At 38.3% G+C, this 22,659-nt stretch overlaps 3 protein-coding genes across 3 annotated transcripts; all 3 read left to right on the forward strand.

Annotated features, from left to right (window-relative positions):
• The first annotated feature begins 480 nt into the window (after positions 1-480).
• LOC125011736 lies at positions 481-6,272 on the forward strand. Its single transcript, XM_047591016.1, has 4 exons — positions 481-1,378; positions 2,886-3,254; positions 3,779-4,090; positions 4,236-6,272. The coding sequence occupies exons 1-4, from the start codon at positions 1,333-1,335 to the stop codon at positions 4,463-4,465; spliced, it is 957 nt and encodes a 318-aa protein (XP_047446972.1). The 5' UTR covers positions 481-1,332; the 3' UTR covers positions 4,466-6,272.
• Positions 6,273-9,760: 3,488 nt separating this feature from the next.
• Positions 9,761-13,767, forward strand: LOC125011737 (granzyme K-like). The gene is made up of 5 exons (XM_047591017.1): positions 9,761-9,847; positions 10,849-10,984; positions 11,468-11,606; positions 12,616-12,885; positions 12,976-13,767. Exons 1-5 carry the CDS (start codon positions 9,784-9,786, stop codon positions 13,132-13,134), a joined length of 768 nt encoding a protein of 255 aa, XP_047446973.1. The 5' UTR covers positions 9,761-9,783; the 3' UTR covers positions 13,135-13,767.
• A 2,617-nt stretch (positions 13,768-16,384) lies between these two features.
• LOC125012747 (granzyme K-like) lies at positions 16,385-22,145 on the forward strand. The gene is made up of 5 exons (XM_047592865.1): positions 16,385-16,448; positions 19,155-19,293; positions 19,917-20,055; positions 21,077-21,346; positions 21,437-22,145. The coding sequence occupies exons 1-5, from the start codon at positions 16,385-16,387 to the stop codon at positions 21,593-21,595; spliced, it is 771 nt and encodes a 256-aa protein (XP_047448821.1). The 3' UTR covers positions 21,596-22,145.
• Positions 22,146-22,659: the final 514 nt, after the last annotated feature.

A 22,659-nucleotide genomic window follows, 5' to 3' on the forward strand; every position in this document is an offset into this window, starting at 1 on the left:
TTCTCCTAAAACTGCATGACATTATGAACATGCTAGCATAGCACAGCTATGTGTCAAAGACAGACTACACAAGACCATACAGCTATGAAACTTTGCTGCAAGTAAAAAAAATCAAGTAAATCATAAAAAAAAAATACACCAAGGATGAACATACAACGGCAAATCAGGCAACACATATGTAAAACTGAAAGAGAGAAAGAAATTGAGAGGCCTGCATCATTAGTTTGGGTCTAAAGACACTTAGCTAGTAACAAGACAGACAGGAAAAACTGATTGAACTAGATCTCCAAAACCAAGGGTAAAGATCAAGATCTGAGTTACTGAAGCACCGAATTTTATCAGCCTCATATATACTGCAGATTTATACACATAGCAAGTGTGTGGGTCTTTTTTATCCCTTACAGAAAGCGTTTATGCATGATTGAAATCACTGAAATGGCAGTAGTAAAGTGTATATTATTCCAGTGAACCACTCTCTTTCACCCCTGATCTGGTAACAAAGGGGGAGGTTGAGGTAGGTCACCTTACATTTCGCTACCCTTAATTTCTTTTTTCCTTCCCTGCATGCAGTGTCTAGAAATACCTTACTTCTAGACACTGTGTGTGAGATTCTATTATTTCAAGTATCACAAAGTATGCTTTCTCATTCTAAAAATAGAATGAAGGGACGAGCTAGGACACACAATTTTTAGCACGCCCTATAAAAGCTCTGCACCTTTCGTCATCAATCATTCGTGCCGAAGTTGCTCGGCCTGTGTGCACACTTTGGTTCGCAAAAGCACTGATTTCTGTTGTTTTCTGGTTCACAATTAAAAAAAATAAAAGATGAGATGAGGTTCAGTGATTGGACCGCAGTTGTTTAGTGCATGAGACATTAGATCGAGTAGAAGTGAGTAGGTGAAATGTAAAATATGTAAATTTAACACTTTTCCCAGACAAAATTCAGAATGACCTTAACTAGCAAGACTGCAAAAACTGTGACTTTAGCAATGAAAAGAGGGCAAATGTGATGGGATGTTTTAGTGGTAAGAAAAGTGACTTGAAACATTTTAGTAGTGTTAGCACATGCTGATGTGGAATTTATTAATGAAAACTTCCTGATATGGGAGCCAGCAGGCAGGTGTGGACACTCCTGTTTTCCTCCACCCCTCACCTGACCACTCCTTTATAAACTTCGGAAGCAGAGTGCAGACGAGAGAGTGAGACGACTGGTCATGCATTGCGAACAACCTGCGAGATCAACACAGTTTGCGATAACCTGCACATGGTGTAGCCCAAAAGGCAGGAGAATATATGTTCCACCTTCCTGGATAAACACACGGACCGTGCTTTATGTCTGTCAGTGAGAAGCAGATCCTGCAGCGGCTGGCTGTTCTGGGTAATTAGTAAACTTCTTCTACTTGGCTACTGATTGTTATACATTTGTCGTAATATTTCATCCTTTAAACAAATCCTGATATGTAGTAAAAAAAAAAGTGCAACAGCTTGGAGGAGATGTGACTTTAATAAAATATGTTGTTTTTTAGTTATTGGTCTGCAAATGCCCGGGAAAACAAATTAAAAAATAGTCAGTTAATAAATACAGAAAGAGGTGCATACTCATATCATGAGACAACAGGCCCTCATAAAAGTAAAGGCCTCCTGTCCTACTACATGTGAGCAAGACTCTCTTGTCTTAAAACCCATTTTTATTGATGAGACCCTGCTCTTGCTTTTAGTGTTTTTTTTTTTAAAATAGTTTTTAGTTATTCGTCTTATTATGTCTCATATGTTCTTATTCGTACCTGTGTACAGCAACAACTGTAAGTAGAGTGGAGTTATCATAACCGTCTTTCTAGTTGTTGTGCATCTCTTTGATTATGCTTTTGGAGTTTCTTTGTAGTCTTTTTCCATCCATGTGTTTTTGCAGGTTTAAGCACCTCTTTGATAATTTTGTGACTCTCTTTGGTCGCACTTTGTGGGTCTTGGAAGACGTTTTGCATCTCTGTGGTAATTTTTGTTTTTGTGCATGCACATAAAAGTGTGCGAAAGCGTGTGCATGCTAACCTGAAAACCATCTCAGTGGTTCTGTGTTTTCCTCTATTTGTTGTGGTTGTCTTTCTGCAGTCGTTTTGTCTTACTCTTTGTTAGTTTTATTCCTTCGTTGGTGGAGCTCATAGTTGAGGAGACAATTGTTGAACTGATCCCAGCCAGAAGTTGAGGAGTTGGGTAAAAACGGAGAAAAGAAAGACTTTCTAGACCTCAGCAGATTAATTCCCAAGTCCGAGGAAGTTGGTAACCTTGTTCAAGGTGGCATGATTTGATTAAATACACAAACACACACCTACCTACCTAACCTTGCTACACAGGGCTGTAAAGATTGAATTCACAGAAGTAGACACAACTGATTAATGAAAACTGGGTTTGAGAAAGCGACCAGATATGATGTTATTCATGTGTGTAGATCAAAGTCAAAGTCAAAGTCAGCTTTATTGTCTATTCTGACATGTCCAACACATATACAGGATTGAAATTTCTTTCTGCTTTGATACTTTTGTGTCTCTTTGTGGTCACACTTTGTGGATCTTTTGCAACTCTGTGGTAATTTGTTTTTTTGTTTTTTTTTGTATTGGTTGCACATTTGGGTGCATGCACCAGAAGGTGTGTGAAAGCGTGTGCATGTTAACCTGAAAACCATCTGGTGGTTATGTGTTTTCCTCTATTTGAGGTTGTCTTTTTGCAGTTGGTTTGTCTCTGTCTTTGTTCATTTTGTTCTTCTGTTGTAGAACTGTTTCCTTACTGTTGTAATTTGTGTCTTTGGATTGTGTCAGTATTAAACTACTCTGCTCAACATTCCATCACTGCTGTTGTTAACTTTTCCTCCTCTGTTGTTTCTCTTTACCCAGTGGTGTGCCATGGCTTAGCAGCGGGCCAGATCAACTCGCATTACTTCCCGGTCCAAAGACCTATGTCCTGGATAGCAGGCCGGGAGTTCTGTCAGAATCACTATGTGGACTTCGCCGTCCTGAGCTCAGAGGAGCAATATTTCACTCTCCTCAAGGCCATGCCGACAAACAAAGTGAACTTTTGGCTTGGCCTGAAATACCAGAACACCTCGGACGACTGGAAGTGGGTGGACGGGGCAGAGCTTGGCTACCAGCGCTGGAACAGGAAAAACCAAGAGGGCTGCTGTGCAACTTTGAAAACCAAGATGGAGAAAGACGAGAAGCTGCTGGCTCGCCCTTGTACGGAGTTACACATGATTGTCTGCCAGGGTAAGAAAAGCTTAACTTCTGCCATTTTAAGGTTAGAAAAAATATGGTTTATAACATGAACATAGAATAAAAGACATATATAGAAGAGGACTTAACATTAGAACTCTCGCAACTGGCGTACGATATAAATCTGGTCCTACCTGTTCTACTTGTCTGATCTTCCCGCTGACGTATCATGTCCCATTTGTTCTACATTGTGGCTCGTTTTAGTCCTGTTTCTTATCAAACCTTACTGCTTATGAGAGATGGGGCTGGTAGAAAAAAAAAAGATCAAAAGTGTGTGGAACTGCCTCATCTTTAAGTTTCTTGCACTGGGCACACTTGCTCAACCAGGGGACAGGGTGAAAAAGAATATTTAAAAAAAAATAAATATTAATAATAAAAATAAATAAAACACAAAACATTCAATTAAATTAAATACATTAGTATAAGCAAAAGAGATATACACAAGATTTGCATATGTACAAATCTGCCTCCAACCTAAAACTTAACATTTCTCTGATGACATTCTCTTATCCTCACAGGTCCTGTGTCCCCACTGTCAGTGTCAGTGGACTCTGTGGGAACTGACCACGTGAATCTCAGCTGGAACGTCTCCGCCTTTATGCAGATGACGCAACACGGTTACAACGTGACTGTCAACGGCCGCGCACATGAGATGCTCCGGTACAGTGGCTCTGCCTTCATGAACATCAGCATCAGCAACCTCACTTCAGCCACGGAGCACAACATCGAGGTTTCTGCTTTTGTCGTTAGGCCTGACAACGTTACCGGTGAAAAGAGGATCCTTCAGAGTGACCCTACAACTTTACAAGTCACAACAGAAGGAGTCTTGGGTAGGACTCTTGGATTATTGCTGAATCAGAATTAATTCATCAATTAAATCCATTAGCTAAATCAGCATAGGCCTCTTGTGTAGCCTACTGAAATCGTGTTTTTATTATTGGAAATAACTAATTGCGTCTTTTATTTCCTCAACAGCTGCCCCTTATGAGCCAAACAGCATCATCACCATCTTTCTGAAGACGCTCAAGCTTGTGTCTCTGGTCCCTCCGCTGTTGGTCCTTTATCACATCATGAAAAAAGCAATGTCACCGTACTTGTATCCAGATGATTCCAAGGACTCAGATCTCAAAGTGTCGTCGCTGAAGCTCATAGTCGAGGAGACGGTTGTCGAAGTGATCCCAACCAGAACCAGAGGATTCGGTTAAAAACAGAGGAAGAAAGATGCAAAGACTGAATTCATAGAAGTGGACACAACTGGTCAGATTAACGGAAACTAGGGTTTGAGAATGACAGTAATGACGTTATTCATGTATTCATTCATATATATATATATATATATGTGCTTGCTTCATCTGGTGTTGATGTCTCCTAAACTGACCTGAGTTTTTTCACTACTCCCAGAAAATGGTCACAAGCTGAGGCTTGGCCATTTTTAGTCATAAGCCATAATGTTATAAGCCATAACGTGTGCTGCCACTGCACTCTATAGAAACCACTGGGCTGTAACGTGCAACCTATGTGTCAGGATTTTCTGGGCAGAGAGTGTTTTTTTTTTTTTTTCATTGGGGCAGTTACAGTTAAAAGCAATTTGAGCAACAACAGAGCTAGAAATAAGCTAGAAAGCTTTGCTTCTTATTGTCGGTGCATATTAAAACAAATGTCAGTAGCAATGTCTGTATTGCGCAAAACAGAAATGAACTGGTGAGCTTTCCGTCAGTCAGTTTGACATTTATAAAAAATAGTAATAGTAATACTTTACTGTAGAGCAAAAGTTTACTATAATAGAGAAACAGATGCTTGTTTCCATCTGTCTCCACACATCTGTAGTATTTGAAAGCATTGACGACAACAGGAAAGTATTTTTGTCATTTTCTGTGTCATTTTTTTTCTTTTTTTTTTCTTTTTTTTTTTACTAAAAGTGCCAGACCTGCTTTAGGTTTATTTCAGAAATAATGTGTCAGTTGCAACTCATCGCAGTCTGAGCAAATGCGTTAGTATGTAGCAACAGAATGAAGCACCACACAGATGACTGGGGTGTGGACTTGTGACCTACATCGTGAGGCCTTGTTCAGTATCACACTGTAATGTGTGGTAAATGTACCTGGACGTGTTAATTAAGTGTTAATTAAGTTAGATTTATTGTTAAACTGTAGGTGGCAGAGTTTGCAACGTCCGTTGACTGCAGCTGCGAATTAATCATCAGTAGGAAGGACGTGCATAATAATAGCTACCGTATCGTTTTTATTTTTATTTATTTATTTATTTATTTAGTTATTTATTTATTTGTTTCCTTGACACTTAACACAGGGAGTCACCAATCAGTCTATGTCCAAGGTTGATTAATGTGAATTGGGTGAGATTTACAGCTAAGAACTGTATCTAATGTCTCCAGATGTTAAAATGCATCACAGCTTTATTTGATAAAGCTGAAACATGTAAAAGAGTACTGGTCAAATCGTGAAGACACATGATATAAAAGTATATTTTTTTTATTTTGCATGTTGATTTTATTTTTTTTAAAATTACATTTAAAAAATATTTATTATTTTTTCTTTGTTTTTGTTGGATACAGTATTTTTTTTATTATTATTATTTTGTCCCCGGGTCTTTTGGTGCATGCGTGACTACTGTCCATGCGGGTTCTGCAGTGCTGCTGCACATTCTCAAGTGTCTTAAGTCTTAAGTGTCACATGATCAGGCCTTGTGTGCTGTTTTTTGGAGCTGGAGCAAATTTTAACCTTTCAAGGAGATATTTCTCAGCTAGTCTAAAAACTAGCGTAAAACATGCCAAGCGATTACTTAGGGGACTAATGTGAAAAAAAAAAGTGAATTTCAAGTTCTCAACCCCTTTAGTTTTGAAGCTCTGTGATGCATTTAGAATATTACAATCTACACTACTTTCTCTGTTAGACAACACTGAAGTAAAAATAGAAATGTGCTTTAAGGAACTTTTTGCATTCTTTGGCGGCTGTTTATGTAACCAATTGTCATAAATAAAAACTGAATGAAAAATCTGTGTTTGACGACTATTTACCCCCCAGTTTCCTGAGAGAAAATAATATTTTGCACTTTTGGATTTATCCTTATGGAAGGAGGCTACATCAAAAAACATCTCAGATGAGATGATAACATGAGATGATAACATCTCACATAAAGACATGATTCATTACTGGCAAATGATAACACAGTTCCTGAATAATCTATTGCTTCTGTTCTTATGATGCCACTCAGAGAATGAGACCACATCCTTTGAGCTTAACATGTGAAGGAGTGAGTTTCAGCGCACTCACCATCAGCTCAAAGAGGGAAGATAAATTGTGCAGCATGAAAATATTCTTTAAGATTTGGCAGTGCCAAACTTCCCTTATCCTTCCCAATCTGTAGTGTTTCAAATTTCATTCTTGGTCTGTGACTATTCCATATAAACCTTCAGATGATTTTATCCCACAGTCTGAATTCTTTTTCATGTGTCTCAATAGGTAATAATTGAAACAGGTAAAGAAGTTGGGGGAGAACACTCATTTTTACAGCCTTTATTCATGAACCAATGTCTATTAGAAGGGTAGCCCACCTATCCAGATCATTCCTAATGGGTAAAACCCATCAGAAACTTGCTTGACTTGTTTCTGTAAGAACCAGAAACTGGTGCAAAAAATTGCATTAACGACTGGATACTTACCAGTCATTAAGGGGTGGACTGTAAACGTCTTTCGGATTACTATGACCTGGATGACATACATGTCAAAATAACATCTACCAGGACCAAATCTTGCACATTTTGCACATCCATCTATCTTAAGGAACAAAATGTACAGATAGTTCACATCTATATAGTAAGTAATAATTTTTAAAATTTCAGCTTGACGAACCAGTGAAGCAAACCAAGACAGTGAAATGTCTCATGTTGGGCAATTCCATCAAAGAGCCCAAGGCTGGGAGCAAATGTCTGGTGGCCGGATGGGGAAAAACAAAGACCAAGAAAATATCTGACGTCCTAATGTCCATTAGCGTGTACTGGTTCGCATGGTAAAAACAATGCAGATACGTGTAAGGTAAACTTTGCAGCATTTCAGCTCCACACTGAAACTTTAACTGCGGCGAAACCTTAACTGCTTTTTTTATTATATGGAATAAAAAAGGTCAGTGCTTCCATATGGAAGCAAATGCGTAGATGAATGTTTTTTCATTTTATTTATTTGTTTAAAAGGGACATTGCACATCAATCAACTTGATAGTAAATGTACCAGTTTTAGCCAGCTGGCTTATTTTCAACAGGAATCCTTTTGGAAAGATGTTTTAAGAACCATTGTCATGTCTTTGAAAAATAGTTGTTAAAATTGCAAAGCAAAAATAGTCATTCATCACTAAAAGCCAGGCATTAGCAAGGCTCAAATGAAATGCAGTTATTTCTGTGTATTTTTATTTTTTTGAAAGTTTTAGGTTTTTATTATTATTATTGTTTATTGGACAATACAGTACAGGCCATACAGATATGAACAATGTGTATTTGTGTGCAGATGTTTATGTGAGACCTATCATGGTAGGAGACCCTTATTGCATTTAATAATTACATGTTTACCAGCAAACTATGAATACAATAATAAAGGAATAATAATTGTTTGTTATTTATATTATAGTAAGAATATATAAAGTATAATAATGGAGGTTGCCATGTTTGCTTGATTGCAATTTCCTGTTTGTTTGTTTTTGCCAGACCTGCTTTAGGTTTATTTCAGAAATAATGTGTCAGTTGCATCTCATCGCAGTCTGAGCAAATGTGTTAGCATGTAGCAACAGAATGAAGCACTACACAAATGACTGGGGTGTGGACTTGTGACCTACATCGTGAGGCCCTGTTCAGTGTCACACTGTAATGTGTGGTAAATGTAACTGGACGTGTTAATTTAGAGTAGATTTATTGTTAAACTGTAGGTGGCATTGTTTGCAACGTCCTTTGACTGCAGCTGTGAATTAATCTGCAGTAGAAAGTTCGAAATGCGTAATGTTAGCTACAGTATCGTTTTTATTTTCATTTATTTATTTGTTTCCTTGACACTTAACACAGGGAGTCACCTATCAGTCTATGTCCAAGGTCAATAAATTTGAATTGGAACCGATAGCCGATATTGTCCAAATTTTTTATTTCGGATTCCGATGTCAACCGGTACGGCATACCGATATATGCAGGCATTTTTTTACTTTTTTTCGCTCAGACTAATTTTAGGTAGCAAGCGCGCACAGCAGCACATCCCCGAAATTATGTTATCTGTTTTCATTATCAGTGGTAAAACCAATAACAATATGAACAGATATTACAAAAATAGGCTAATATCGGTCGATATTATCGGTTGGCCCATATTATCGGACATCCCTAAAAATTACATTTACAAAAATATTCATTCATTTTTGGTTTTTGTTTGTTTTTGTTGCATACAGTATTTTTTTAGAGAGGGTTAGCTTAGCTTAGCATCAAAAGAGAGGCAACGGCAGAAAAACACGGGTTCTGGTAAAAGATAAACAAAAATAATTATGACATTATATAACATTATGACCACCTTCCTAATGCTGTGCAGGTGTCCCTTTGTTGTGTCGAATTATATCGAATAGGAGACCCTTGTTAAAACTGGTCCTTGGCAGATGTTCAATTCAGCCTGGTGATATCTTCTCTTTGGAGTCTCAAAAAAGCATCAGGACTCTAAGTCCAGAGCATCAGAGTGATCTTTATTGCCGGCAAAAAAGGAGAGCAGCATCACAGCACAAAAATGGTCACCACAACCCCGCTCTAAGGTGCGAGAGCTACTGTCCTCATCTTTTATATCTTTGGGACTTCACAAGTCACACCCTTGTCCATCCCCTACATGGGGCTCCCCCTCACCAGCACCTTATCTTAACCAATTATACCCTTAGAGATTGTCTTCATCATCGTTGATGAGCCACAGGTTCAAACCTGCAGTTACATCAGTAGCTTTGGAATTTCCCTAGGCTCCCAGTTTCACAAAGTTACTCCTGTCCATTTTACACCCTTATCTTATCTAGTCCACTCTTAAGCTCGTTATTTTTTTTTAAATAATAAAGTTTATTGCAAACAAACCGTGTAGATATACTTTTGGTTCCTGTGCTCTCCCTTTGTGTTCTAGTAGCATATGCCTGGTGAAGGCCCATCATATCAAACTTAATGTTGTAATCAAGCAAATGACATTATAATCAGGCTCATCATTGTAATTCAGTCATAAACTTATAATCAAACATGTCATCACAATCATTGTGCTTGCATCTATTTTCCATTTATCTTCTTTTTAGCACATCACAGACTCATCATGATGTTGTTAATAGGGGTTTTTTGTTTTTTTTTGGGTCTGATAATATCTCACATAAACACATAGTTTAAAGAACTAGCAAGTGATAACAGTTTCTCAGTTATCTATTGCATGAGTTCTAATGAGACCACATCCTTTGAGCTTAACATATAAAGGAGTGAGTTTTAGTGCACTCATCATCAGCTCAAAGAGGGAAGACAGACAAGATGTTCGTCCTGAGAGATTTACGTGTTTTCATCCCGTGTGTGGTTCTCCTCATCGTCCAGTCCAGTGAGTAATTAGGGCCACGGGGCCACAGTGATGCCCCGAGGCACTATTGTTATACCGCGTTTCTTCTTATTTTTCATCTTCCTCCGTTTTTTCATCCCTTAACTCCTCCTACAGCTCAAAGAGTTGTAGGGCGAGTTTTATATCAAAATGTGCGGTTTGGTTGGGATCGGTGAGCTATTACTTTTCTTTACGAAACACAAAAAACTGCAAAGAATTTTCCACTGAAATGAATGGGACAGGCGAAAAAAAAGAAAAAAGAAGGCATACTTTCACCTAGAGACTTCATTTAAATTTTAAAATGTAGACACGCGTCTTGTGTATTGGTGTATTAATCCATGTTTTGATAGGTCTTATAATTTTTGATCAATCACTGTCACTGACTTTATAATGGGTGTGTATTGCACGGAATCTTCGTGCCAGAGTGAGTGATGTCACTACTTAGAGTGAGAGAGCATGTGTGAAATTGTCTGAAAATTTTCTCTTTCAACGCTCGTCCCGGCCACAATTTACACACTCGACACATGATTTTTTTTCACAGTTACAGACAATCCTGTTTTGTCTCTCACAATGTCCTCGGCAAAGCAGTGAGACGTACAGATTTAAACTGTGAGCCTCCTTTCGCGGTCAAGTCCCTTATGTGATTACAGTTACACATACACACAGTAGAGTGGTAGGAAGCACACACATGTGCGCGTATGTAGGCTAATGGTAAGAAATGTGGGTTAAGTGTGCTAACTCTGCTACATGTGGGTTAACTCTGCTAAATGTAGGTTAACTGTGCTAACTATGCTAAATGGTTTTCAAAATGTCCCAGAGGGAATTTTTGACCATTTTATGTTGTGCACTAAATTATTTAAATGACAGTTTCATGTAAACGTGCGGAGTTACTGCTTGTTACTCATTTCTTTCAGTATGACAGTGCTACTGGGACCGTGCTTCTGTATGTTGACCATGTATTGACTCTGCTCTTTTTTTGCCTGTTGTGTCATTTCATGTTCTAGGCCATGGTTCTGAGATTATTGAAGGAAAAGAAGTAAAGCCACACTCGCTGCCTTTCATGGCTCTGCTGCAAACGAATGTCTGTGGAGGGATACTCATTGATCCAAAATGGGTCCTGACCGCTGCCCACTGTGATATGTAAGAAGCTAGGGCTGTTTGGAATTTTAATACTTCAAATTGTATGTTTATAGAAAACTGAGTCTGATTAGATATTAGAAAAGCCCTTTGCAAGATACCTATTGTAATGTGGAACTGGTTAGATGGCGCCCAGAAAAAATAATGTGGAAAAAAGGTGACATGGGGTACGATGACAAACTGGCAAAAAGAAAAGGAAACATTAAATACTAAATGCTAGGGAAACAATAAAGCACAGATAAGACACATCAGGAACAGCAACTACACGGGGGAAGTAAAGACATCTGAGTGGGTGTAAAGAGTCCTCCACAATGTTTTTTGACCATTGAGAGGAAGCGGACACACTCTCTCTGCACTGTCACTGAAAGGCCAGTGGAGCTGCAGAAGCACATGACTATTTAATCAGTAATATATGAACTCATTACCTGGTAACCTATCATATAACTTTACTATAATCTAACACTGGCTGTGTTTCCGTCATTTTAGCATTACGGAAGTGGTGCTGGGGGTGCACTCCATCGATGCAATGGAAACTAACTCCCGGCAGGTCCTAAGGGTAAAGAAAAGATATCCTCATCCCTTCTATGATAAGAAAACACACGTCAATGACCTCATGTTGCTTCAGGTAAGGTTACATTAAAGCAAATATGAAAAGATAGGATGCTGCAATCAGTGTCGGAAACAAGGTGAAGATGATGGAGAAACACATTTTGAGCAAGGGGTGTTATATTGGCTTTAAGATCTTTGTTGTAATTAATGAATGAATTAATTAAACAATTGTTGTAATTTAAGTCAGTATAATTGGAAGAGTTTTTTTCAGTTCTAAGAGAATGGTGGGAAGTTTGAGGTTTATATTTGGAAACAACATTAGAGAACATTAAAACATGTATATAAACTGATAAAATATAGAATAAAGGAACAGAAATAAACAAAACACAAATATATTCAAGTTTAGATCAAAGGGTTTAGTTAAAGGGCAGCTCAGTTCAATCTAAAGGGGTCGGACCAGTAACAGAATTGCCTCATAACATATAAAAATAAAGACAACTCCTGATTCTTTTTTGTTTGTTTGTTTGTTTTAGTGATTTATAATCATCTTCCGCCTTCTGCCTCCTCCATCTTCTTCTCTTCCTTGTTCTTCTTCCTCCACTCCAGCATTTTTAATTATCATCACTTATCCATCATTTCTGAAATGTAATATGATAGCTAGCACTAGCTAACATGAACTGTAATGTCAGTTCACTGCTGTTTACGCTACATTAAAAGATTAGTATGTGATTGAACCAGGAGTTGGGTCAAATTAAGTCAGCCAGGTCTTCAGCTATAAATGAACCCCTTTCAAACCCATTGGCCCAACGCAAAACAACCCAGTAATGTGTTTACATTACCTCAAATAACCCAGAAATATGACCCAGCACAACACAGCAATGTTAAGAGTAAGGGGGGTCTGTAAACACCTTTCGGGTTACTGTGACCTGGATGACTAAGAACCTTGACAGACATACGTATCAAAATAACATCTATATGAATACCAGGACCAGATCTTGCACATTTTGCACATTTATCCGTCTTAAGGAACCAAATGTACAGATTGTTCACATCTATACAGTAAGTAATCATTTTTCAAATTTCAGCTTGACAAACCAGCGAAGGAAACCGGGACAGTGAAATTTCTCAAGTTGGGCGATTCCATCAAAGACCCCATGGCTGGGAACAAATGTCTGGTGGCTGGATGGGGAATAACAGAGAGCGGGAAAATGTCTGATGTCCTGATGTCCGTTAACGTGATTGTGGTCGACCGAAAGAAGTGCAACTCTTATTACTACTACAACCACGACCCTGTCATCACTGATAGCATGATATGTGCTGGTTCGAATGGTAAAAACCATGCAGATACTTGTCAGGTAAACTTTGCAACATTTCAGCTCAACACTGAAACTCTAACTGCTGCGAATGCCTGAAAGTGACCGTTCATGACATTGTTCTCTCCATAGGGGGACTCAGGAGGGCCGCTGTTGTGTAATGGAGCGCTGGTTGGAGTCACTTCTTTTGGAAAGGGGTGTGGCGTGATCAACAAACCAGGAGTGTACGCGTTTCTCACACCAAGTCACCTCACATGGATTAAGAACACAATGAACAGGGGTGCAATGTGAGCTCTGCCTCACTTTGAGTATCCTCCGCTCGTTGATGCTCATTTATTATTTTAGATTTGCAATCAGTGGCTTCTTTTCTGCTTTTCCGTATTAGCATCCCCAGCTGGCCTTCTTTATTTTGCCTCCTCCAAAACCAAATATATTGATGAAAATGTGTAGATGGACATTTGTTTTTAACAAGGCTCAAATGAAATGATTAATTCCACAGAGTTTAAGAGAGGCTAATGTCTAGTTACAGATAATTAGATTCAGTTACAACTATTGCATCCTTTGTGTAGGTAATAATGATCATGTTTACATGGTCAATACTCCGTCATCTATTATCATATATCAGTCAAAGTGGTTCTGCCCACCCTTGAGCTTCAATGTGATAGAAATATCAATCTCATATATAAACCACGGGCCTCAGAAACACTGACGTTGAGTTAATAAAAGGTTGGTATTCCTCAGGGCAGTTGCCTTGGACCACTGTTTCACTCTGTTTATGTGAAAGATCAACATACATGAAGCCAATTAGAAATGAAAAACCTTTTATTGTTCATGTATGACCCATTGCTTCCTTATTGCATGTGAACTCTTTGAGACGCATTATTATTTCACATCCTAATTGCATTAAAGCTTTGTCATTCAATCCTCTGGTTTCAGTGTGAAATTTTAAAACTTTATGTTTATAAAACTATTTTCTTGTATTTTCTTTCCTCTGCCTAACAAATGATACTGACACAGCTCCATCCATGACACAGAGCTGCAGTAGCTTTTAACACAGGTCACAAAACCCACAAGCACACAGTGTATGTCCACACTCCATAAATGAAACTTCCACACAGTCCAAGGGAACTGAACACACAGTGCACATATGCATGGAGCGTGCCAACTGGTAGCTCATTTTCATGTGGGTCATCATTTTCATACCAAATTAAACCACAATTTGATAGTAATTTGATTACTCATCGTTTCTTCTCTATCTCCAAGAAGACTATGCATTTCTCTTCCTTGTACAAATTGTTCCAATTTTTCCATTTGACTACATGGCCTTTATCAAACCAGCAAATTACAGGTCTAATTTGTGCAGCATGAAAATATTTTTAAAGATTTGGCAGTGCCAAACCTCCCTTATCCTTCCCAATCTGTAGTGTTTCAAATTTGATTCTTGGTCTACGACCATTCCATATAAACCTTCAGATGATTTTATCCCACAGTCTGAATTGTTTTTCATGTATCTCAATAGGTAATAATTCAAACAGGTAAAGAAGTTGGGGGAGAACACTCATTTTTACAGCCTTTATTCGCGAACCAATATCTATTAGAAGGGTAGCCCACCTATCCAGATCATTCCTAATTTCCTTATCCAATTTAGTGTAATTAGCTTTATATAAGTCATCAGTGTGTTGTGTTAAAGTGAGCCCAAGGTATTTCATATTTGAAGCTCTCCAGAGCTTGTGTCCAGACCAAAAACCAAAAAAAGATTGATTAATACGGTAATACATGTGTCTGGGTGCTCTAAAAAACAGACCACGTCATCTGCAAAAAGTCCAATGGTGTGCTCTTCTCCCCAACCATTATTCCTTTAAGATCTTCATCCTGCCTGATTGCTTGTGCCAAGGGCTCTATGAAGATTGCAAACAAGGTCGGTGAAAGATAACAGCCCTGTCTAGTAGATGCCTGTTGTATTTTTTTATATTCTAGGCCATACTTCCGAGATTATTGGAGGAAAAGAAGTAAAGCCACACTCGCTGCCTTTCATGGCTCTACTGAAGAGCACGGCATCAGTGTGTGGAGGGATACTCGTCAATCCAAAATGGATTCTGACTGCTGCCTGCTGTAATGAGTAAGAAGCTAGGGCTTTTTGGAACTTTAAGACTTGTGATAACTAACATGTTTATGTTCATAGAAAACTGAGTCTGATTAGGAATTAGGAAAGGCTTTTGTTAGCGTGTGCTGGTTCGGATGGTAAAAACAATGCAGGTATATGTGAAGTAAACTTTGCAACATTTCAACTCCACACTGAAACATTAACTGCTGCGAATGCCTGAAAGTGACCATTCATTGTTCTCTCCATAGGGGGACTCAGGAGAGCAGTTGTTGTGTAATGGAGCGCTGGTTGGAGTCACTTCTTTTGGACAGAAGTATGGCGTGATCAAAAAACCCAGAGTTGATGTGTGAGCTCTCTCTCTTTGTATAGTTACGACTGTTGATGCTCATTTATTATTTTAGATTTGCAATCAGTAGCCTTTTTTCTGTAACTGCTTATATTAACATCTTTGTTTTTTTTTTATTTTCATTTCATTTTATTTATTTGTTTAAAAAGGACATTGCACATTAATTAATGTTCAGTATCACACTGTAATGTGTGGTAAATGTGACTGGATGTGTTAATTAAGTGTAGATTTCTTGTTAAACTAAAGGTGGCAGAGTTTGCGATTTCGTTTGACTGCAGCTGCAAATTAATTGGCAGTAGCTTGACATTTAACACAGGGAGTCACCAATCAGTTTATGTTCAAGGTCAATAAGTGTGAATTGGGTGAGATTTACAGCTAAGAACTGTATCAAATGTCCCCAGATGTTAAAATGCATCACAGCTTTATCTGACAAATAAATAAGCTGAAACAGGTAAACAAGTACTGGTCAAATCGTGGAGACACATGCTATAAAAGTATATATTTTTTTATTTTGCATGTTGATTTTAATTTTTTTTTAAATTATATTTCAAAAATATTCATCATTTTTTCTTTGTTTTTGTTGGATACAGACACCGGGGTCTTTTGGTGCATGCGTGACTACTGTCCATGCAGGTTCTGCAGTGCTGCTGCACATTCTCAAGTATCTTAGGTGTCACATGTGATCAGGCCTTGGGTGCATTACATGTATGTGGATGTTTTTTGGAACTGGAGCAAATTTTAACCTTTCAAGGAGATATTTCTCAGCTAGTCTAAAAACACTATAGTGTAAAACACACCAAGCGATTACTTAGGGGACTAATGTGAAAAAAAAAGTGAATTTCAAGTTTCTGAACCCCTTTAGTTTTGAAGCTCTGTTATGCATTTAGAACATTTAGAATATCACAGTCTACATTACTTTCTCTGTTAGACAACACTGAAGTAATTGGGGTCTGATAACATCTCACATAAAGACATGATTCATTACTGGCAAATGATAACACAGTTCCTGAATACTCTATTACATCTGTTCTCATGATGCCACTCAGACAATGAGACCACATCCTTTGAGCTTAACATGTAAAACAGACAAGATGTTCACCCTGAGAGATTTCCGTGTTTTCAGCCCATGTGTGCTTCTTCTCATCATCCACTCCAGTGAGTAATATTTTATGTTGTGCACTAATAACTTAACTTAATTTAAATGACACTATCTTATGAGTCAGTTGTTCCATTAAATATATCTCGTTCACCATTTTCAACCAGTGTTCTTTTGTTGGTGGGTCAGACTTTTACCACTTTTTTCTGATTTTTTTCCAAACATGCAACCATTCATCCTCAGAAATATTCACATCCAGCTCTCTGTCCCACCTCAGTTTTACATATGAGGTTGTATTCCCTCTTGTCTCCATTAAATGCCCCTTTAATGTAGAGATTATTCTAAATATCCTCGAATTGTAGGTTTCAATTATGGTCCTAACTATTGCATTTTTTTCAACTTTACACTGTATTTTTTTATTTGTTGATGAAATCTCTTAACTGCAAGTATCTAAAATGGTCTTGGTTACTTAATTCATATTTTTTTGTTTAATCTCCTGGAAGTTTATGAAATTCCCATTTTAAACCACTGGGGATCCATTGTTTAAACCTCTGATCAAGAGAACCAGGGGTAAAACACTTGACATAGGCTATCCACTGAAGCAATCTGAGCTCTTTCTCCAGTTTGTATTTTCGTACAAAGTTAAACCACAATTTGAGTGTAAACTGAGTGACAGTATCCACCTGCTCAATTATACTCATTGTTTCTTCTCTATCTCCAAGAAGACTATGCATTTCTGTTCCTTGTACAAATTTGGCTACATAGCGTTTATCAAACCAGCAAATTACAGGTCTAATTAGTGCAGCATGAAAATATTCCTTAAGATTTGCAGCATCACAGCACAAAAATGGTCACCACAACCCCGCTCTAAGGTGCGAGAGCTACTGTCCTCATCTTTTATACCTTTGGGACTTCACAAGTCACACCCTTGTCCATCCCCTACATGGGGCTCCCCCTCACCAGCCCCTTATTTTAACCAATTATACCCTTAGAAATTGTCTTCATCATCGTTGATGAGCCACAGGTTCAAACACCTGCAGTTACATCAGTAGCTTTGGAATTTCCCTAGGCTCCCAGTTTCACAAAGTTACTCCTGTCCATTTTACACCCTTATCTTCTAGTTCACTCTTAAGCTCATCATTTTTTTAAAATAATAAAGTTTATTGCAAACAAACCGTGAAGATATACTTTTGGTTCCTGTGCTCTCCCTTTGTGTTCTAGTAGCCTGGTGAAGGCCCATCATATCAAACTTAATGTTGTAATCAAGCTAATGACATTATAATCAGGCTCATCATTGTAATTCAATCATAAACTTATAATCAAACATGTCATCACAGTCATTGTGCTTGCATCTATTTTCCATTTATCTTCTTTTTAGCACATCAGACTTTAAAATTACACTACACCTTGTGCTTCCAAAACAGCTGTGACTCATGATGTTGGTAGTAGGTTTTTTTTTTGGGTCTGATAATATCTCTATCTAAAGAACTAGCAAGTGATAACAATTTCTCAGTTATCTATTGCATCAGTTCTAATGAGACCACATCCTTTGAGCTTAACATATAAAGGAGTGAGTTTTAGTGCACTCATCATCAGCTCAAAGAGGGAAGACAGACAAGATGTTCGCCCCGAGAGATTTACATGTTTTCATCCCGTGTGTGGTTCTCCTCATCGTCCAGTCCAGTGAGTAATTAGGGCCACGGGGCCACAGTGATGCCCCGAGGCACTATTGTTATACCGCGTTACTTCTTATTTTTCATCTTCCTCCGTTTTTTCATCCCTTAACTCCTCCTACAGCTCAAACAGTTGTAGAGGCGAGTTTTATATCAAAATGTGCGGTTTGGTTGGGATGAGTGAGCTATTACTTTTCTTTACGAAACACAAAAAACTGCAAAGAATTTTCCATTGAAATGAATGGGACAGGCAAAAAAAAGAAAAAAAGAAGGCATACTTTCACCTAGAGACTTCATTTAAATTTTAAAATGTAGACACGCGTCTTGTGTATTGGTGTATTAATCCATGTTTTGATAGGTCTTATAATTTTTGATCAATCACTGTCACTGACTTTATAATGGGTGTGTATTGCACGGAATCTTCGTGCCAGAGTGAGTGATGTCACTACTTAGAGTGAGAGAGCATGTGTGAAATTTTGTCTGAAAATTTTCTCTTTCCATGCTCGTCCCAGCCACAATTTACACACTCGACACATGATTTTTTTCACAGTTACAGACAAACCTGTTCTGTCTCTCACAATGTCCTCGGCAAAGCAGTGAGACGTATAGAATTTAAACTGCGAGCCTCCTTTGGCAGTCAAGTCCCTTATGTGATTACGTTTACACGTACACACAGGAAGAGTAGTAGGAAGCACACACATGTGCGCGTATGTAGGCTAATGGTAAGAAATGTGGGTTAAATGTAGGTTAACTGTGCTAAAAGTGAGTTAACTGTGCTAAATGTAGACCAACTGTTCTAACTGTAAGCTAACTATGCTAAATGTAGGCTAAGTGTGCTAATTCCCATGTTGACAGAGACGGTACCCCCGGCAGTAGCCCACCCTGGCCCTTTCAAAATGTCCCAGAGGGAATTTTTGAGCATTTTATGTTGTGCACTAAATTACTTAAATGACAGTTTCATGTAAATGTGCAGAGTTACTGCTTGTTACTCATTTCTTTCAGTATGACAGTGCTACTTGGACCGTGCTTCTGTATGTTGACCATGTATTGACTCCGCTCTTTTTTTGCCTGTTGTGTCATTTCATGTTCTAGGCCATGGTTCTGAGATTACTGAAGGAAAAGAAGTAGAGCCACACTCGCTGCCTTTCATGGTTCTGCTGCAGTCGAAACCAGCCTGTGGAGGGATACTCATTGATCCAAAATGGGTCCTTACCGCTGCCCACTGTGAAATGTAAGAAGCTAGGGCTGTTTGGAATTTTAATACTTTAAATTGTATGTTTGTAGAAAACTGAGTCTGATTAGATATTAGAAAAGCCCTTTGCAAGATACCTATTGTAATGTGGAACTGGTTAGATGGCGCCCAGAAAAAATAATGTGGAAAAAAGGTGACATGGGGTACGATGACAAACTGGCAAAAAGAAAAGGAAACATTAAATACTAAATGCTAGGGAAACAATAAGGCACAGATAAGACACATCAGGAACAGCAACTACACGGGAGAAGTAAAGACATCTGAGTGGGTGTAAAGAGTCCTCCACAATGTTTTTTGACCATTGAGAGGAAGCGGACACACTCTCTGTAGATGAGGATGGGTGAGACTTCTTGAAGTCCAGAATGAGATATTTGCTTTTGTTGGTGCTAAGATACAGAGCACCGCAATATCCATTTCTGGACATTGTCTTCCTTCAGGACTATCCACACCTCCTCAGGTGTAACTAAAGCACTGTCACTGAAAGGCCAGTGGAGCTGCAGAAGCACATGACTATTTAATCAGTGATATATGCACTCATTACCTGGTAACCTATCGTATTACTGCACTATAATCTGACACTGGCTGTGTTTCCACCGTTTTAGCGTTTGGGAAGTGAGGCTGGGGGTGCACTCCATCAAAGCAATGGAAACTAACTCCCGGCAGGTCCTAAATATAAAGAAAACATATCCTCATCCCTCCTATGATAAGAAAACACACGTCAATGACCTCATGTTGCTTCAGGTAAGGTTACATTAAAGCAAATATGAAAAGATAGGATGCTGCAATCAGTGTCGGAAAGTGGGTGAAGATGATGGAGAAACACATTTTGAGCAAGGGGTGTTAAGATCTTTGTTTTAATTAATTAATTAATTAATTAATTAATTGTTGTAATTTAAGTCAGTATAACTGGAAGAGTTTTTTTTTTCACCTGAGTAGCATCTTCAGTTCTAAGAGAATGGTGGGAAGTTTGAGGTTTATATTTGGAAACAACATTAAAGAACATTAACATTTATATATATATACTAATAAAATATAGAATAAATAAATAGAAATAAACAAAACACAAATATATTCAAGTTTAGATCAAAGGGTTTAGTTAAAGGGCAGCTCAGTTCAATCTAAATGGGTCGGACCAGTAACAGAATTGCCTCGTAATATATAAAAATAAAGACAACTCCAGATTCTTTTTTGTTTGTTTGTTTGTTTTAGTGATTTATAATCATCTTCCGCCTTCTGCCTCCTCCATCTTCTTCCTTGTTCTTCTTCCTCCACTCCAGCATTTTTAATTATCATCACTTATCCATCATTTCTAAAATGTAATATGATAGCTAGCACTAGCTAACATGAAGTGTAACGTCAGTTCACTGCTGTTTACGCTACATTAAAATTTAAAGATTAGTATGTGATTGAACCAGGAGTTGGGTCAAATTAAGTCAGCCAGGTCTTCAGCTATAAATGAACCCCTTTCAAACCCATTGGCCCAACGCAAAACAACCCAGTAATGTATTTACATTACCTCAAATAACTCAGAAATATGACCCAGCACAACACAGCAATGTTAAGAGTAAGGGGGGTCTGTAAACACCTTTCGGATTACAATGACCTGGATGACCAAGAACCTTGACAGACATACGTATCAAAATAACATCTACATGAATACCAGGACCAGATCTTGCACATTTTGCACATTTATCCATCTTAAGGAACCAAATGTACAGACAGTTCACATCTATACAGTAAGTAATCATTTTTCAAATTTCAGCTTGACAATCCAGCGAAGCAAACCAGGACAGTGAAATGTCTCAAGTTGGGCGATTCCATCAAAGACCCCATGGCTGGGAACAAATGTCTGGTGGCTGGATGGGGAATAACAGAGAGCGGGAAAATGTCTGATGTCCTGATGTCCGTTAACGTGACTGTGGTCGACCGAAAGAAGTGCAACTCTTATGACTACTACAACCACGGCCCTGTCATCACTGATAGCATGATATGTGCTGGTTCAGATGGTAAAAACAGTGCAGATACTTGTAAGGTAAACTTTGCAACATTTCAACTCCACACTTAAACATTAACTGCTGCAAATGCCTTAAAGTGACCATTCATGTCATTGTTCTCTCCGTAGGGGGACTCAGGAGGGCCACTGTTGTGTAATGGAGCGCTGGTTGGAGTCACTTCTTTTGGAAAAGGCTGTGGCTTGATCAAAAAACCAGGAGTGTACACGTTTCTCACACCAAGTCACCTCGCATGGATCAAGAAGACAATGAACGGGGGTGCAATGTGAGCTCTGCCTCACTTTGAGTATCCTCCGCTCGGTGATGCTCATTTATTATTTTAGATTTGCAATCAGTGGCTCCTTTTCTGCTTTTCTGTATTAGCATCCCCAGCTGGCCTTCTTTAATTTGCCCCCTCCAAAACAAAATATATTGATGAAAATGTGTAGATGGACATTTGTTTTTAACAAGGCTCAAATGAAATGATTACTTCCACAGACTTTAAGAGAGGCTAATGTCTAGTTACAGATAATTAGATTCAGTTACAACTATTGCATCCTTTGTGTAGGTAATAATGATCACGTTTACATGGTTAATACTCGGTCATCTATTATCATATATTAGTCAAAGTGGTTCTGCCCACCCTTGAGCTTCAATGTGATAGAAATATCAATCTTAAGGACATTATATATAAACCACGGGCCTCAGAAACACTGACGTTGAGTTAAGTAGAAGGTTGGTATTCCTCAGGGCAGTTGCCTTGGACCACTGTTTCACTCTGTTTATGTGAAAGATCGACATACATGAAGCCAATTAGAAATGAAAAACTGTTATTGTTCATGTATGACCCATTGCTTATTTATTGCATGTGAACTCTTTAAGACGCATTATTATTTCACATCCTAATTGCATTAAAGCTTTGTCATTGAGTCCTCTGGTTTCAGTGTGAAATTTTAAAGCTTTATGTTTATAAAACAATTTTCTTGAAATTTCTTTCCTCTACCTGACAGATGATACTGACACAGCTCCATCCATGACACAGAGCTGCAGTAGCTTTTAACACATGTCACAAAACCCACAAGCACACAGTGTATGTCCACACTCCATAAATGAAACTTCCACACAGTCCAAGGGAACTGAACACACAGTGCACATATGCATGGAGCATGCCAACTGGTAGCTCATTTTCATACCAAATTAAACCACAATTTGAATGTAAACTAAGTGACAGTATCCACCTGTTCAATTATACTCATTGTTTCTTCTCTATCTCCAGTAAGACTATGAATTTCTCTTCCTTGTACAAATTGTTCCAAATTTTTCCATTTGGCTACATAGCCTTCATCACACCAGC

This window comes from Mugil cephalus, chromosome 8, assembly GCF_022458985.1.
Source record: "Mugil cephalus isolate CIBA_MC_2020 chromosome 8, CIBA_Mcephalus_1.1, whole genome shotgun sequence".
Classification (NCBI taxonomy): Eukaryota; Metazoa; Chordata; class Actinopteri; order Mugiliformes; family Mugilidae; genus Mugil; species Mugil cephalus.

Bases quoted from the DNA above. Each gene is read 5' to 3' on its own strand.
- LOC125011737 (XM_047591017.1), top strand. From the start codon at position 9,784: ATGTTCGTCCTGAGAGATTTACGTGTTTTCATCCCGTGTGTGGTTCTC. The intron at 10,985-11,467 runs GTAAGAAGCTAG...CCGTCATTTTAG, and splicing joins ACCGCTGCCCACTGTGATAT to CATTACGGAAGTGGTGCTGG. The intron at 11,607-12,615 runs GTAAGGTTACAT...TTCAAATTTCAG, and splicing joins ATGACCTCATGTTGCTTCAG to CTTGACAAACCAGCGAAGGA.
- LOC125011736 (XM_047591016.1), top strand. From the start codon at position 1,333: ATGTCTGTCAGTGAGAAGCAGATCCTGCAGCGGCTGGCTGTTCTGG. The intron at 1,379-2,885 runs GTAATTAGTAAA...CTCTTTACCCAG, and splicing joins GCAGCGGCTGGCTGTTCTGG to TGGTGTGCCATGGCTTAGCA. The intron at 4,091-4,235 runs GTAGGACTCTTG...TTTCCTCAACAG, and splicing joins CACAACAGAAGGAGTCTTGG to CTGCCCCTTATGAGCCAAAC.
- LOC125012747 (XM_047592865.1), top strand. From the start codon at position 16,385: ATGTTCACCCTGAGAGATTTCCGTGTTTTCAGCCCATGTGTGCTTCTT. The intron at 20,056-21,076 runs GTAAGGTTACAT...TTCAAATTTCAG, and splicing joins ATGACCTCATGTTGCTTCAG to CTTGACAATCCAGCGAAGCA. The intron at 21,347-21,436 runs GTAAACTTTGCA...TTCTCTCCGTAG, and splicing joins ACAGTGCAGATACTTGTAAG to GGGGACTCAGGAGGGCCACT.